Source organism: Epinephelus fuscoguttatus, linkage group LG18, assembly GCF_011397635.1.
Source record: "Epinephelus fuscoguttatus linkage group LG18, E.fuscoguttatus.final_Chr_v1".
NCBI classification, from domain to species: Eukaryota; Metazoa; Chordata; class Actinopteri; order Perciformes; family Serranidae; genus Epinephelus; species Epinephelus fuscoguttatus.
In genome coordinates, this window is record NC_064769.1 from 24,758,191 (window position 1) to 24,775,353 (window position 17,163).

Below are 17,163 nucleotides of genomic sequence, written 5' to 3' on the forward strand. Positions count from 1 at the left end.
TTTTTACTGAGGACTGAGGCAAGGACAGAGGTGGTATTTTTGTTTGTGATTTATGTGATTCTGCAGCCTGTCCTTGCTATACCTACAGCCCTGCAGGCTCATGCTGGTGCGTTCTCTCTGTCTCTCTTGTTCTTGTTTTCATTGAGGTATCTAGCTGCCTTCCATTGTTGTGCTATTGTCTGTGTCTATGTATACATATATGTACATATCTAACGTGTAGGTGTTAGTGGAAGGGGTTTTTCTGCGCATTGAAGGTGCCTCTTGTGTGTTGAAAACAGAACTGAATGTCACGGTGTACTTGCTTTAGTCCAATGTGTGCACAGCAGACGTTCACACGCTACATTTAACAGTGCGTGTAATTGCCACTGATACACGGCGTGTTTCCCATCGCTCTGCGCATGCTCGCAGGGAGACTGTGTTATCCATTTGAATTGAGTGACACCGCAGTATGATGGGAAGCCTGAGAACAGCGTGGATAACTGAGACTCCTGGTGGCTGCATTGGTTACAGCAGGCAGGCTGCAGCTCCTACTTCACTAATGCTTTGTGTAGCCAGCCAGCCAGCCAGAGAGACAGTCAGACGAACAATGTTGAGATAAAACAGTTGTCTGCCAGCTCTCCTCCCTACTCATCAGCCTCATCAGGCTGTTCATTTTGTCAGAACTGATGCCGTTGTGGGTTTATCAGTTATTTTTAGAGATACAGTAACAAGACGAGCGATGTTCCGCACAGCTGGAGAAAATGGGCATATGTTGCAGTGCTGACAGGGGCACGAGACTGAAGGAATACAGTGTGTTTCTTTTTCATCTCCCTACACTTCCATCCGTAAAGAAATGTCATCTTAATACAATCGAAATGAACTTGGGAGTTTTATGATGTCCGTAGCAGAAGTCAAGCACATTACAGTCTGGATTCTCAGACCACTGCTCTAATAGCACATTAGGCAATTCTGAAAGGTCATGAGATGCTTTATGTCAGTGGTTGTGGCCAAGACCACAATGATCAAGGCCATAAAGAGGACAAGGGTGGCCTTGGCATGGATGTATAGAGATGTATTTGCCCAGATCTCTTGTATTAATGTATTGAGGGGAGACGCTGCAGGTGTCAGGCTTTTCATGCACTGGTCAGTTTTGAGATTTTGGGCTGCTTTTCATAAATAATGTCCTCTCTCAGAGTACTGGAATGAAAACCTCCAAAGTACATATATAGGTTTCTATTTTAGTTTCGATTTCTGCTCTGGAAATTTAAGTAATCAACTTGGGAAGAGTTGTGGTGATATTTACTAGTTAAAATGTTTATCCCATTTACTTGTAGAGTCTTATTTTGGGTCAATAAATGAATGGAATTTTACAATACATATCTTCAGAGGCCATTTTCTAAAAATATATATATATTTATTTATTTTTTCATACTCTGAGCCAGAAGTCTCCACTTCATCAGCACTTACATGCACCAAACTTTCAAGTAATATTCCTGTCTATATTCTGAAGGTTTCCACCAAGGGGTTTGTTCATACATCATTCATAACCTGATTTATATAACATTGTATTCTTAAAATATGTCAAAATGAATTTTTTTCAATGGCTATTGGCAGTATTTTCTGATTTATGGAGCTCATTGTGTAGTGAGCTAAAATGCACTTTGTAAAGCTTTGGCTTTAATATTTCAACAAAATGAAACAAGAACTTTGAACGTGGCTTTGTCTGATGTTCAGATTCTGTTTTGGTAATATGTGTAAATTATATTTAATTAGATAATGTCTCATTTGCGTGTTCAGATTTATAAAATATTCAGAACGTTTCAAGGAGCAAAAAGTAATAGTCTCAATGTAAGTAATCAACCGGGGCAGGTTCATGGAGATATTGTTTAGGTCAAATTGTTATCCTACTCACCTGTAGTGTCTCCCCTTAAGGAGTGTAGAAGAATGTGTTTCCTCACACAGTGTGTATGTATTATTACACTTACTCGCAAGACTACAACTTAACTCATTAAATTGCCCTGAGAGGTGGGGCATTTAATTTAATTAAATTCAGTAATGTGGACTGTTACAGTATAGTAATCCCGATTATTAACAGGATTATCATACTATTACTGAAGCCTCAAGAAACAGATAGTCCTTTGTTTCATCAAAAGTTCAATAGTTTGTGACTAATTTTTAATGGTAGTTGGTGATAACTTTTGAGAGAATGTTGTAACCTATATTTCTAACTCTAATGTGACTGAATCTCTCTGTCTTCTCTCTAAGAATGGTCTCAACGGGTTACACCTGGCCTCGAAAGAAGGTCACGTCAAAATGGTCCTGGAGCTGCTACATGCTGGCATTGAGCTGGAAGCCACCACCAAGGTACTTTGTTCTCTCTGTATGCTTATTGTTGTAAAGTAGCATTTTAACAACTGTCACACCTTCTAGTACCTTTCTGAACTTTAGCTAAGCTCAGAGCTAATTGAGCTTGATTGCATTGATATAAACCACTGCAGCAAGCATCCAGAAGCTGAACCAGCATACCTGTAACCACAAAAACTTAAACAGCTGTATAGGATTAGTGATGAGCCAAACATCAGCAATAAAAGTTTTTGACAACATAATGCCGGGTTCACACTACACGATATCAGCCTGATTATAGCCTGATGCAGAATGGTAAGGTGTTTTGATAGTTCCTTTAGGGATGTTACCACACAGAGTAAAAGAAAAAAAAAATTGGAAAATTGGCGTGAAACAGCAGAGGCACTTTATCAACCCGGTGAGTACTGCCATTAGCATCAAGCTAGCAAACAATGTTACTTCTTCATATAGGAGAGTGATATAAAGTAATGAAATTAAAATTTTGAATTGAAATTTTACTGACCACAACTGCAGAGGCTACCAGCTTCATTTGAAACAGACTACATTATAAACAGGACGTTATTTCCAGACACAGGTCTTTATTTATCATTCCTTCTGTATGTTTCTATTTTTACTTTTAACCTGCTCGGACTGGCTTCATAAAGTTAATGCATCACGCTGTCATTTCAAACTCAACACTTTCTGTGTCTGTTTAAAATTAAAAGCCCCTTCTAACTTCAGTGGAGAGAATCTCTTCATTTTCTAAAAAAGGCTTTTATTGTGAAACATTTACTGGAACTTGTTGTGGAGGATTCAGTGACTTGTATGTTTGCATGTGGTGCTTCAAATGTAGCTCCTGCCATCTGGTGGGGCTTTTTACTTTACTACAGTAACAGTTCGGCTGGGACATGAACGGCCACAGTGACTGCAGTAATAGCAATAATAATAAAAATAGGACAAGAATAACCTGATGACATCATGCACGTCATGAAAGACAACCAGCGACGATTGGTCGTGGACCAATGCGTAGTCTGTCATGTCTGTCGGCCAAGTCACATCACGATTTTATGACTCCGCAATTGTCTAATGTGACATAGTGACTGTCGGAATGGACAAAAATGTTGTGTAGTGTGAACCAGGCATAAAGCAATCTTGGAAAAAGACATCTATGCTCCTAGCTTTAGTTCACTGCAGCTTATCTGCATTGACCAAGATTAAAGATCACATTATGTCACTAGAACTGGATGATCTGAATTTTTTTAACAAAGCCGTTTAAGAACATGTATTATTAAGCGGGGGCTGAGTGGAGGGTGTTCCTTCAGGGGCTCCAGCCCTAACTGTCTCCTCAAAAGCACAGAACCAATGCTATTCCCTAAATAAATCTAATATGATTAAGTAAATGTTCTTCTGTTGCCTTAACATTCAATTCAGAGTATTATAGACCACATTTACTTGGCATTGTTGGGGATCCTTCATTTGCAGTTAGAGCAGCCCAGAGTATTATGGCACTGATTCAAATGTAGCTCATTTGTCACCTTAACATTATTCTGTGGACTCACTCCAGTAGTAAAACAAAAATAGGTTTTAAGGTCAGTAATGCTACGAACACCAAATTCTTACCCAACCTAGGTTATGTAACTTAAAAATAGTCACATCAGACAAGTTTTGTCTTTTTTTTAGGTGGCAGGAGTGAAATTAGTCACCCTCAACATTTGTTGTGTTTCATAATGATGAAGACAGTTGGAGAACAAGTAAATACAAATGGAGTGTGGGCTCTACAGGATGATTTTTTTTCCTTGGCAACTAGCATGCTTTTACCAAATGGACAGGATTTTATTATCTCACATGGCATGAGAAATAGTGCATATAGCTGCTTTAAATGGGAAACGAATCTCCTCAGGGCCGCTGTTATTGAGTTTGGGGTAAACCTTTGATCTCTCACCACAGGGTCTATATGTATCTATATTATTCAGGATACTTATTTCATTGTAACAGTTGGTTTTGTTAAAATATTCACAGCAGGGGTTTTGCTTCCGAATGAACTAAATGGCTGCCTTCATTTTTATCTTATACACTGAATGTATGCATATCTAATACACTAAGTTTAAAGCTCTCCGTGTAGAAATCAAGGCCATTAGGTTCATTTTTTCTCCCATTCACTCTAATTTTCTTTTCTCTCTCCTTTGGTGTGGTTTCGTGTGTGTGTGTGTCTGTGCATATGTGACCTCCAGAAAGGGAACACGGCTCTCCATATCGCAGCGCTGGCAGGCCAGGAGAAAGTGGTGGCGGAGCTTGTCAACTATGGTGCCAATGTTAATGCGCAGTCACATGTGAGTCACTGACTGCTGTGCAAGCGAGTGTGCTAAATCTGTGTGTGTGTGTGTGTGTGTGTGTGTGTGTGTGTGTGTGCGCATTTGTATATTACTGTGGTTGCATATGTGACACACCTGCTACAGAGTTGTCCATATGTTTACCTCCAGTATCTGTAAGGACGACTGTGTGTACCTGTGTGTGTCCTTGTAAAGATAAACACCTGTGGCCAGTTGCATTAAATGCCTTAAGTTTTCTCCTTAAGTATGATACTTAAAGGGAAACTAAAGTATTTTCAACACGGACCCTATTTTTCTATGATTTTATGTCTCAGTGCCTATTAAGGGCACATTTTTATTGAATTGGTCCAGAATTGAATGAGATTAATGCAGCCACAAAGTCTTAATGTAAGGGTTTCCTAGTGTAAGACCAAAAAGGAGAACATTTCAAAACCAATGTGAAGTTTAAAGGAAACCTTAAGGAGAAGACTTAAAGGGATAGTGTACCCAGAAATGAAAATTCAGCCATTATCTACTCACCCATATGCCGATGGAGGCTCAGGTGAAGTTTTAGAGTCCTCACAACACTTGTGGAGATCCAAGGGGAGAGGAGGTAGCAACACAACTCCACCTAATGGAGGCTTACGGCACCCCAGATTCAAACGTCCAAAAACACATAATTGAAACCACAAAATATGGGTTAGCTCTAACTGTCTCTCTGTATACCATGCTCATGTGTGCGCGTTTGCGCACGAGACCAGCGAAAACACATGAACACACATGAAGGCGCAAGTACGCACACATGAGTGTGGTGCACAGAGAGGCAGCTAGAGCTACAGGCTACAATGAGGCTAAAAACAGAGTTCAAATGACATTTTTCCAAACAACTTTTTACGTTGGGGCTTCAGGACACTTGGATCACTACGGACGAGCAGTATGGAGATATTTTGTGGTTTCAATTATGTGTTTTTGGACGTTTGAATCTGGGCTGCTGTAAGCCTCCATTAGTTGGAGTTGTGCTGCTACCTCCTCTCCCCTTGGATCTCCACAAGTGTTGTGAGGACTCTAAAACTTCACCTGAGCCTCCCTCGGCATATGGGTGAGTAGATTATGGCTGAATTTTTATTTTTGGGTGCACTATCCCTTTAGGAGTGTTCTGTGTAACCAATTTTGTTTTATGGAAACATTAACTTGGACTTAAACAGCAATCATAACTTAAGGTTCAGTGTGCAACAGGCCACTGTTACTTATTTATTTATTTTTCAGGTCAGATGAGTCACAAATCCCTGTATGGATCCTTAAAAAGTCTTAAAATAAGGCCTTAATTGGTGTGATGATCGGGATAGTAGAATCAGCTACACTCATATTTTGTTTCTGGCTGCTCAGGGAGGAAGATCCACTGTCTGCTAGCTAGCTAGCTGTCACTGTTCCCTGGACGACATGGGAAAGTGCAAATTGAACGAACATCGGCTATTCAAGCAAGGCATAAGAGGCTTTGTGTAGTTTATATATATATAAAAAAAAAGAAATTCGAACTCGGCACGATGTGAATCAAGGCAGTGGATGCCACATGCAGAGTGAGAAACACATAATTTCCAAGAAAACCCATCAAACAAACAGCAGGTATTCCCCAGTTCTGCTCTACCCTCGCCTCCATGACACCTCCGCCCACATCTCTGATAGCTGCACCAGAGTCAGCAGCAACAGATCTCCAAATAACATTCAGGTGTATGCCTACACAGAGAGCAGAGGTACTGTGGTGTCCTGACACAAGACAAAACACCAATCACAGGTGTCACGTGATGGAGTAGGAAACTCTGTGCAGTGTTCCTGGACCAATTGATGTAAAACACACCAATCACCCAAAACATTAAAACCACTGGTGGATGAAGTGAATAACATTAATAATCTCGTTACAATGCAGTGCTCTGCTGGGAAACCTTTGGTCTTGGTATTCATTTGGATGACACTTGACACGCACCACCCACCCAAACACCTAATATTGTGTCTTTGTGTATACATAGCTACACATACTACATTTGTGCCTCCACAGAAAGGGTTCAGTCCTCTCTACATGGCAGCACAGGAGAATCACTTAGAGGTGGTCAAGTTCCTTCTCGAGAACGGTGCCAATCAGAGTCTCCCAACCGAGGTATGTGTGTCTTTCTGGCTGTTCTGATTATGAGCCTGCACCACATAAATCGCATGTGAGTGCACTTTTTCTCGTGCAAAGACAAAAATATCAAGCTACAAGATATTCAATCTTTCACTGTATCTGCTCATAGCATACGATATTACATGGTGTCCAGTTCACTGTGTCCCTTTTCCCTCCCTGTTCTTCATTCCTCTCTCATTCTTGCCCCTTCCTGACCTCTTTACTTTTTGTCTTGTCTGCCCTTTTTTCACTCACAGGATGGCTTCACCCCCCTGGCAGTAGCCCTTCAGCAGGGCCACGAAAATGTTGTGGCACTGCTTATCAACTATGGCACAAAGGGTAAAGTCCGACTTCCGGCACTGCACATCGCCGCACGAAACGACGACACACGTACCGCCGCAGTGCTCCTGCAGAACGATCCCAACCCCGATGTTCTCAGCAAGGTATACACTCTGTGAGATTGTGTGTGCTGGTGTAATGGTTTATTTTGCGTACTGTGACATTACAGTCAGCCAAAAAGAAAAGAAAAATACATTGTATGAGCAGAAACAACACAATCGCAATATCTTTTGGGCTGTTGTCTGACTGTGCTGTCTAACTTTGTGTCCTGCACGTTGTTGTAACCTTGCTTTTCAATAATAATATGAATAAATTATAATTACTTTTCCCCTTTTCCATCATGTCTCCCTTTCTGTAGACTGGCTTCACACCTCTCCATATTGCAGCTCACTATGAAAACATGAGCGTAGCCCAGCTGCTGCTGAATAGAGGAGCCAATGTAAACTTCACCCCCAAGGTCAGTGTGTCTCAGCTGTGCGATCAGAAACAACCTCTGAAAGGAATGATGAATGTGGCTAAACATAGAGCACATATTAAAGGATACAGGAATCTTACCAGTACATTTCCAGATACTTCCAGATAGTTTTTATAATAGAACAGCTTCCATTATACTTTGGTCTTTTCTTCTCTAGAACGGCATCACACCCCTTCATATAGCCTCCAGGAGGGGCAATGTGATGATGGTCAGACTACTGCTGGACAGAGGAGCACAGATTGATGCCAAAACTAAGGTAGTGTACTGCACAGCTCCAAGCCACCGCTCTAGCAGTTTGTCACTTATGCATGTCCAACAGTTCCCGATGGTTCCCAAAACCTATTTCCTCCATCTGTTTTCCTCCCTGCTGATTTGCTCATTCCTGTCTCTCATGTCGTTTAACACCTTTCCAATTACTCTCTCTCTCTCTTTCTCTCTCTCTCTCTCTCTGTTTCTCTTTACAGGATGAGCTGACTCCTCTCCACTGTGCAGCCAGGAATGGCCATGTTCGCATCATTGAGATCCTGCTGGAACACGGTGCTCCCATCCAGGCTAAAACCAAGGTAGATCATTTGAAAGCCACAGGACACCTGCCTTCAAATATTAAAAATGTAGATATAATATCAAAGATGAGTGTTTCATTAAGCATCCACAATGTCTGAGTGAAAATAAATGTCCATAACTATTAAAACCTAGTTCGGAGATCCAAGGGGGAGTGGGTAGCAGCACAACTGCAGATTAAAACGTCCAAGAACACAGAATCGAAACCATGAAATATCTCCAGACTGCTCGTCTGTAGTGATCCAAGTGTCCTGAAGCCCTGACATAAAAAGTTGTTTGAAAAAATGTCATACACTGCACTGACGTGTGTGCGCTTGCGTGCAAGACCAGCAAAAGCATGTGAACAAACATGAAGGTGGTGCCGATGTCTCACGGTCTCGCGCAAGCGCACACACGTTAGCGCAGTGTACACAAAGACGGTTAGAACTACAGGCTTCAATGAGGCTAAAAACAGAGTTCAAATTACATTTTTCCAAACAACTTCATCCTTGGATCTCTTTAAGTGTTGTGAGGACTCTAAAACTTCACCAGAGCCTCCCTCAGCATATGGGTGAGTAGACAATGGCTGAATTTTCATTTTTGGGTGCACTTTCCCTTTAACTTCATGATTAATACAGCTTTGGGTGGTGTACCCCTGTCTATTAATTAACTTAAGACAGTGGCTGTCAAACCTTGGCAGGCTACTTTGAATTCTCAATCTGGCTAAAAGGGAGAGTACCTGAAAAGTTCTGACATCAGCTTGGCGAGACAGCCATATCAAATATATCAAATATCTTTCCCCTAAACATGATTGGGCAGAAATTTATTATGTCATCAATGCCCTTGTTTAGCCAAGCCTAACTGCAACCCAGTAACAGGAAAGGGAGAGAGAGTTATACCAACGGATGTTATAGCTATGTCAAAGGCTATGTTCACATACTTTTTAGGTTTTACCACTACTGTTATTACTGTTAGATCCCAAAAAACAAACTTGAGAGCCAATCATGGATTTGCCTTTTAAGGGGCATTAATGAAGTCTCTGTGGCAGTCTTTTAGCCATTCCTACCCCTTTGAGCTTTGTACTCAGCAGTCACTGGGGTTAACTCTTTAATACTGGTTTTGATTTGTGACTTTAAGTCTTCTGAAATAATCTAACTACTGAGTTAGATTCCATGTTTTAATACTAATGATGTTCCCAAGGCCAGCAAAATATCAGTATATAAATCAGCTTGATAGAAACGTATACACTTTCATCCAACTCTGTCTAATTAGCTCAAATCAAGATGTTTGACACATTTGTCTGTGTACTGAGCATCCCAGATCTGGGCCTCATCAGCCATGGGTGTTTATACTTGAATATTCCTGCTACAACATTCCTTGGCAGTTGTATTATCTGCAAGTAATTTTAGCACACTGTGCTGATTATATCCCCTCCAAGGATGCATACTCAGCTTTCCTGAACACAAGAAATTTAATCTTATTGACTGCGTGTGCTACAAGCAGCACCATCCTTTTTTGTTTTCTGCTAACTTGTGTGTCCCATTCTTTCTCTCTTACAGAACGGTCTGTCCCCCATCCACATGGCAGCTCAGGGGGATCACATGGACTGTGTCAGGCAGCTACTGCAGTACAACGCAGAGATTGATGATATCACGCTGGACCATTTAACCCCTCTTCATGTAGCAGCCCACTGTGGTCACCATCGGATGGCCAAAGTCCTACTGGACAAGGGGGCCAAAGCCAATGCACGAGCTCTGGTGGGTTTTGTGTTTTGCATGACGGGTACACAACAGTGACTGTCATATGTAGGAAATAAATTCTTAATTTACTTTTGTAGGTATGATTCACTCATCTATTGTGATATTTTTGTGTCCATGTTGCTCAGAACAAGTTCATACAGGGTGTGCAGATTTGTTTTTATATAACTAAAGGCGTGCAAAAGCCTGAAAGGGCAATCTTAATGCCCACTTTAATGTTTCAGTCTATAGTTATTTAGCAAAGCAACACATCAGACAGTCAGCATCACTATAGGGAGACATCTGTGAGATTAATGAGGCTGTAAAAAGCAAGGTAATCAGAACAGTCTATGGATTAAAGGACATTCTGGCTTCTTCTGACTTGAACTGTTTTCTGTGTGTTTCCAGAATGGCTTTACACCTCTCCATATTGCTTGCAAGAAGAACCACATGCGGTCCATGGACCTGCTGCTTAAGCACTCTGCTTCCCTAGAAGCTGTCACAGAGGTGAGACGATTTGGCCATTAGGGACAGAGACTGAAAATGAGCAATTACCCACTCCTCCAGTGTGAAGAAAAGTTTCCACCCAAGTGGCATTCATGATGCATTCCTTGTCATTTGTAACAAGCATATGTGTGCATTTCATGTCTGTATTTACTGCTTCTTATATGCTCATTGAAGGACAGAACAGATGTTGCTTGTATGGTTTTGAAATAACAAGGAATATGCGGCATTTCAGCCTGTTCTCATTCCAAGGTGGTCAAATACTGCTGCTTTGTCATGCTACTCAGAGACTTATAGCACAGTGATACACAGCTGAAACACACTGTAACACATGGTTAATGTTGTGAAGCAGTCACAGGTATAGGCACCAAAACTACTTGGTCAGGTTTAGAAAAAAAGATCACGTTTTGGATTAAAGTAAGTACCTTTGCTGCCTTACAATAACATGAGGCAGTGCGCGACAACCATATGTAATTACATGACACTAAAACAATGTTGACTTTTGGTTTTAGATGGGACACAAACTGTGGTCTCTTGGGTGAAAGTCTTGTCCTGTTTGACCTATCCTCCCCTCCCTCACGCCCCCATGCAGACCTTCTTGCTCTTCATACTAGGTCAGTTTTCTACAGTATTTCTGCAGATGGGTTTACAACTCAAATTTTACATTTTAGTTGAAAGCCCTGTGCATCTCATTGTGCCAAAGCGTGCCATTTGCGTTAATGTTACACGTCGATGGGTGTGACAAAGCTTCGGTATTTGAAAACCTGTCTAATGTCAGTGTTGTTTTCATTAAAACATTTAAAACTGGCTACTTCATGATTGGTAATAGGGCATATTAAAAGTGCTGTCCCAACAAATGGAATCAACATCGACACCAGTCCATTAATGCCAGTCAGTCAGATGTGACTAATGAACTAGAATGCCACTTGCCTTCTCTGTTAAGCTGTGATATTGAGCTTTGGTGACCTTCTCTGTCTGTGTTTCTGTGTGCAGTCTGGTCTCACTCCTCTTCATGTAGCAGCATTCATGGGCCATCTGAATATTGTGAAAAACCTGCTCCAGAGAGGAGCTTCACCTAATGCTTCCAATGTGGTAAGAAACCCTTTTCTACCTCAAAATTTAGCACGTGTTCCTCTTTGTTGTTGTCTTTTAAATCACACTGCCATTTTTAAGTCAGATGTACTACAAAAAGGTTACCTTTCTGTGTGTTTACATTATTAACAGAGAATTAACTCGACGCTAAATTACAGCTTGTTATTAGTGACACCTGTGGACATTAAGTGAAATGCAGTCAGCATCCTGTTGCTCACACTCGCACGCCATATAGTTTGTGCAAGCAAGCACCTGGACATCAGCCAAAATAGTTACGAATCACACACGAGACTGAACATGGAACATACATTAAAATCATTTTTAGAAAAATGTTACTATATCAGCTGACATTAAACATGGCTGAAGTGTCACATAACAAGGTCAACATCTGTAAAAGTAATCCTGGGGAGCAAAAGCGTCTTTGCTGAGAGAGACTTACACCAAGAATTGTATAGCCATATCAAGGCTATGCTCTCATGTTGCTGACTCATGTTGCAGAGATGCATAGTTATGGAAGAGAATGGGCTTTTTCAGGCGAGGGACTTAAAGAGACAGACACTAAATCAGAGTGTCTCAGACACAGGGTGAATACAGGTGTAGCGCAGACAGTGTGAGGAAAATTTAGTGACGATTAAAGCATGTAAACATATTATAGTAAATATCCAAAATACAAGTATGAACCTGAAAATTAACATTAATAAGTCCCCTTTGAAAGGGATATCGCTGACTTGTCATGAAATTGTAAAACTGACAACAGATTGAACATGAAAATAACAAATCATCTTTTTCTGCTTCATCCAGAATTTTGTCAGATGTACTTGGTTTACAAATTGAACCTGCCACTATTCAGCAGTATGTAGTATTTGATGAAAGACTTGAAAACCTCAGTTACATACATTTAACTGCCGTGCTATTATGAAAGTTAAGTGACGGGTTGACCTGTTTTTATCTGCACCAGAAAGTGGAGACTCCCCTCCACATGGCGTCCAGAGCAGGACACTGTGAAGTTGCTCAGTTCCTGCTGCAGAACGCAGCACAAGCAGACGCCAAGGCTAAGGTAGGAGTACTAGTCATGTTGTAGTTATCACAACCCTAAACAAACTTTGAGTTTATACTGTTTATTGTATTTGTAGCTGTCATTCAGTATTTATTTAGCATTCATCGGTGGTAAATTGGTTTGGCTGGCTGGCTTTGATTTATCTGTTTCCCTGTTTTAAACATAAATTGACCTCTTTCTCCTTGTGTCCAGGACGACCAGACACCTCTACACTGTGCGGCCCGCATGGGCCACAAGGACCTTGTAAAGATGCTCCTGGAGCACAAGGCCAACCCCGACTCGGCTACAACCGCAGGCCACACGCCCTTACACATTTCTGCACGTGAAGGGCATGTCCACACTATTCGAATCTTGTTGGATGCTGGGGCACAGCAGACCAAGATGACAAAGGTAGGGAAAAATGGTTTTATATGCATTTAATGTTCAATTACAGGAAGAGGATTTCAGCCTTAACTGAACTGGTCTACATTAGACACTGCACTAGATAAAGCTGTAGTTGGTGACTTTTATAAAAATAAATTTGTCATGTTTGCTAAAAATGTCACCATATCCAGACAGCTATACATGAGACAGATATTCTGTGAAAAAAAAATCATGGTCCTTCTCCTCGTAGTGCCTCTAATGGCATTTGCAAGAAGCTACTACACATGCACAAAAACAACCAATCAGAGCTGAGGAGCCTCTAAAGCAGCTGTCAGTAATGTCAATCACTGTTTGTGAACCGCGGTATAACTAGGCAGCGATGATCAAGTATGAATCAACATTCTGTTAATGCATTGTGTTTTTCTTGCCTTTTCTTGTTTTCAGAAACATATTTTAGTGTACTGTTTAGCTGTTAACTGAGAACTTTTGTGATCCGACTGCCATATTGGAAACAGTCAAGCAAAAACCAAGCATTGGTCAAAGGCCAGAGGCAAAGCAACCAACTGTAGCTTCAAGGCAAACACGTCTTATACTATACAGGGAGATCTTACTCACAGTAGTTTCTTTGATATTTGTATTTGGGAACTTTTCTGTGCAAGGGCATCAGTTGTAATTTTCCTACTTCAAGAGCACTTCCTGCTTTATTTTCATGCTTAATTATATCTAATTCTGTGTTCATTCTATCACACGGACTGAGTTGTCATGATGTGAGGTGTAAGTAGAAATACAAATTGTCTAAACGAGATAAGAATTAATGAGAAAACTACTCTGTTTTCTTTCCAACAACTCTGCATAATGCACAATAATGATGAGTATAGATGTGCCATATCATCTTGTTCACAATAATACGATCATGAAAAATGCATATCCTAATACTTGCGATATTCCAATTTGCTGACATATTGACATCATACTGTTACCCACGGCAACAACAAGCATGGCTGAAAGCGAAATTATTACGGACGCCAAGGTGGCTCCGAAAAGAGGAGCAGCTTCAGTAATGTGGACTAAACTGTGGCGTCCTGAATGTTTTATGAATAACCCTGGACTTCTCAGACTCTTTTAGTGAGTTACTGCTCAGAGGGAACTCATTCAGCCGCTAAAAATATCCTGAGATATCGTGATATTATTTTAGGACAATATAGCCCACCCCTAATGATAAAAATGTTTTCTTTTGAGCAGAAAGGCTTCACTCCCCTCCATGTGGCCTCTAAATATGGGAAGGTGGACGTGGCTGAGCTCCTACTGGAGAGAGGAGCCAACCCAAATGCAGCTGGGAAGGTGAGACAATCTGTGCTTTGTGTAGTTCAGCTCCCTGAAGTACACAAAAACAATAAAGTACTCTTTACATGCCTGTGAAGAGCAGTTCAGCCGCAAAGTTTGACCTTAAGGAGATTGTGAGATATCATCTGAATTATAGCTTATCATGGTATGTGTTTCATATATACATGTTTTTGTGTTTGTGTATGTCTGTGGGTTTATATATGTGTACATGTGTATGCGTGTGTGTTTAACAGAACGGTCTGACACCCCTTCATGTGGCCGTCCATCACAACAACCTGGATGTTGTTAGGCTCCTGGTCAGCAAGGGAGGATCTGCACACAGCACTGCCCGAGTAAGAGGCTCACATACGTGTGTGCACGTGCTCACACAGGCTGGCCAACACAGCACGCCAACCCATCACTGACAAACATACCAAAACAGGTCAAATGAGTGTGTGACAACTAGACGTACAGTAACTTACATGAAAACCTCCAAAGCACTCTCTCATTACAGCATTCAATCTAAAATTAGACACGAACAGTGCTAAGAAAAGCGATGCCCACTCTCGTGTGTGTCCGTATGTCCTTGTTTCTCGCTACAGAACGGCTACACTCCTCTGCACATAGCTGCCAAGCAGAACCAGATGGAGGTGGCCAGTTGTCTTCTGCAGAATGGGGCAACACCCAATTCCGAATCTCTCCAAGGCATCACACCCCTGCACCTGGCCTCACAGGAGGGGCGGCCCGACATGGTGGCCCTGCTCATCTCCAAACAGGCCAACGTAAATCTGGGAAACAAGGTATAATATTAGAATGGGTCAAAACCTGTCACTCCTAGAGAGTAAAAGTACATTTCCGTAGCTTTTCACCATCAGAAATGATCCTTTTTGTGTGTGTGTTCCTTCTCTCTGCCTTTTAGAATGGGTTGACCCCTCTGCATCTTGTGGCTCAGGAAGGTCATGTGGGAATCGCTGACACACTGGTCAAACAAGGAGCTTCCGTTTATGCTGCTTCACGGGTAAGTTACAGCACCTCAGGCATAACTGTGTGAAATGGGTTAAAAGATGCCACAGAATCAGCTTACTCCACTTTTCTGATGGAAACAGTGGCCAAAATGTAGTCTTGGACGACATCCCAGACCTACAGTTTGTTGTGACGGTCATCGGGCTATTTGTGTTATTTACAATTGACAATAGCTTGAAAATTCTCTTTCCATCTGGGAAGTGGATAGCAATTTGATATAATTTAGTTTATTTATTAAAGTCCCCCTCCATTCAAAAACATGTTTTTCTTATACTTAAGTCCCTTATAATGACTGACCTTGACGATACTGACTTATATTTGTGCAGTTTGTCACTAGAGAGGTGTTTTAACATCCATCTACTGAAGGAGGCGTTGTTTGTGCGCTTCACTAAGCTAGGCCTTTCCGAGGCCTATGTAGAAAGCCCCTTCCACGGGCCTGCAGCAACAGTAGGCAGGCCAGAGCAGTTTAAATAAGCCGCTCTGAATGAGGTTGACCGATTGGTTGCATAGAAAGGAATCATGTGATCTATCAGCTGACTCCCTTCCATCAATCAGCTGCTCCATCAGCTGATGTAGCTGGGAAGTGAGCTGAGCTTGACATGCTGCCATCCTGCCTGAACTAGCACTGTGCTCAAGAAGTAGCATATGTATTAAAATGTGTCTGGAGGGGGACTTTAGACAAATCAATGATAATCTATAAATATTTAATTTTGTGGACTTATCACAGAAGCTCATCAGTGTTTAAGATGTTAAAAAAAGTATATTAAATCTTTCAAATATCTTTCTAATCTCTCTCTTTTCTCGTGTCTCAGATGGGCTACACACCCCTTCATGTGGCCTGTCACTATGGCAACATCAAGATGGTGAAGTTCCTCCTGCAGCAGCAGGCTCAAGTGAATAGCAAGACAAGGGTAAGTGATATCTGTCTCACTTGGATAACATACAGTATATGACTATATATGGCTTTTGCTGCGCATGTACTTAATGGCTGGTTGTGGGTTGTTTGTTTACTTTACTTTGATTCCATGTGTTAGTCCTGTGAGGCTTTATTAACATATTGTTTAACCTGGCTCCAACTCACTGGGGCTACATTTTTTCCCATCATACTTCTGTACTTGTAATCTGATCCTAAGTCAGCCTAATCGTCACACAAGCGCTGATCATGGGTCTTATCAGATCCACTCTGCCATGACACATAATGATAAACAGACCCGGGATCTGCAGAAATGAAATCAGTCCAGACCTGGACATGATTGACCATTACAAAACGTGGCCCACAGCCCGTATCAGTTCCAGATCAGGGCCTAGGGTCTGGGTAGACCCATGAATACTTCTAAAGAGCTTACTGGAGCCCTATTACTTCAACATGAACCTTAACTTGATGCTTAGTGGTTGATGTGGCTGATGATGTTGGCTCATGTGCAAGTGTGTAGTTTGTATGGGTTTTTTTATGGTGTATGCTTCATTTCTTCTGGACTATTATTGTAAGGCAGCAAAACATGTGCAGCTCCTGAGTCCAACACAAATTTCCCTACGGGGACGATAAGGTATATTGTATCGTATCATACTGTATTGTATCGTATTGTATCATATAGCATAGTATCGTATCGCATCGTATCACATTATATCCTATCATTTGGTGCCGAAATCATGACTTGAAATGTTTTCCTGTGTTTCTTTTTTATGTGACCATCCTCCCTCTTTTCTCCTCCAGATGGGCTACACCCCTCTGCACCAGGCAGCTCAGCAGGGCCATACTGATATTGTCACCCTGTTGCTGAAACACGGAGCCCAACCCAATGAGATTACTTCAGTGAGTCATTTGTCCAAAATGCCCTTTTGCCTCTGATAGTGTTAACCACATCCTACATATTCTAAAGGCAGGTGGTCAGAATACTGTACTGTAATGTCACGCTGCTCTGACA

General features: G+C 41.4%; 1 protein-coding gene across 1 annotated transcript in view; it reads left to right on the forward strand.

The window, feature by feature from the left end:
• The window catches only part of ank1b (ankyrin 1, erythrocytic b), a 160,932-nt gene that overhangs the window by 111,142 nt on the left and 32,627 nt on the right, over window positions 1-17,163 (forward strand). The window contains exons 5-22 of the mRNA XM_049559867.1: window positions 2,245-2,343; window positions 4,554-4,652; window positions 6,685-6,783; window positions 7,044-7,229; window positions 7,484-7,582; window positions 7,758-7,856; window positions 8,065-8,163; window positions 9,700-9,897; window positions 10,285-10,383; window positions 11,374-11,472; window positions 12,431-12,529; window positions 12,722-12,919; window positions 14,135-14,233; window positions 14,470-14,568; window positions 14,818-15,015; window positions 15,135-15,233; window positions 16,051-16,149; window positions 16,953-17,051. Of these exons, the coding sequence (XP_049415824.1) occupies window positions 2,245-2,343; window positions 4,554-4,652; window positions 6,685-6,783; window positions 7,044-7,229; window positions 7,484-7,582; window positions 7,758-7,856; window positions 8,065-8,163; window positions 9,700-9,897; window positions 10,285-10,383; window positions 11,374-11,472; window positions 12,431-12,529; window positions 12,722-12,919; window positions 14,135-14,233; window positions 14,470-14,568; window positions 14,818-15,015; window positions 15,135-15,233; window positions 16,051-16,149; window positions 16,953-17,051 (2,166 nt within the window). The remainder of the gene's footprint in view (window positions 1-2,244; window positions 2,344-4,553; window positions 4,653-6,684; window positions 6,784-7,043; window positions 7,230-7,483; window positions 7,583-7,757; window positions 7,857-8,064; window positions 8,164-9,699; window positions 9,898-10,284; window positions 10,384-11,373; window positions 11,473-12,430; window positions 12,530-12,721; window positions 12,920-14,134; window positions 14,234-14,469; window positions 14,569-14,817; window positions 15,016-15,134; window positions 15,234-16,050; window positions 16,150-16,952; window positions 17,052-17,163) is intronic.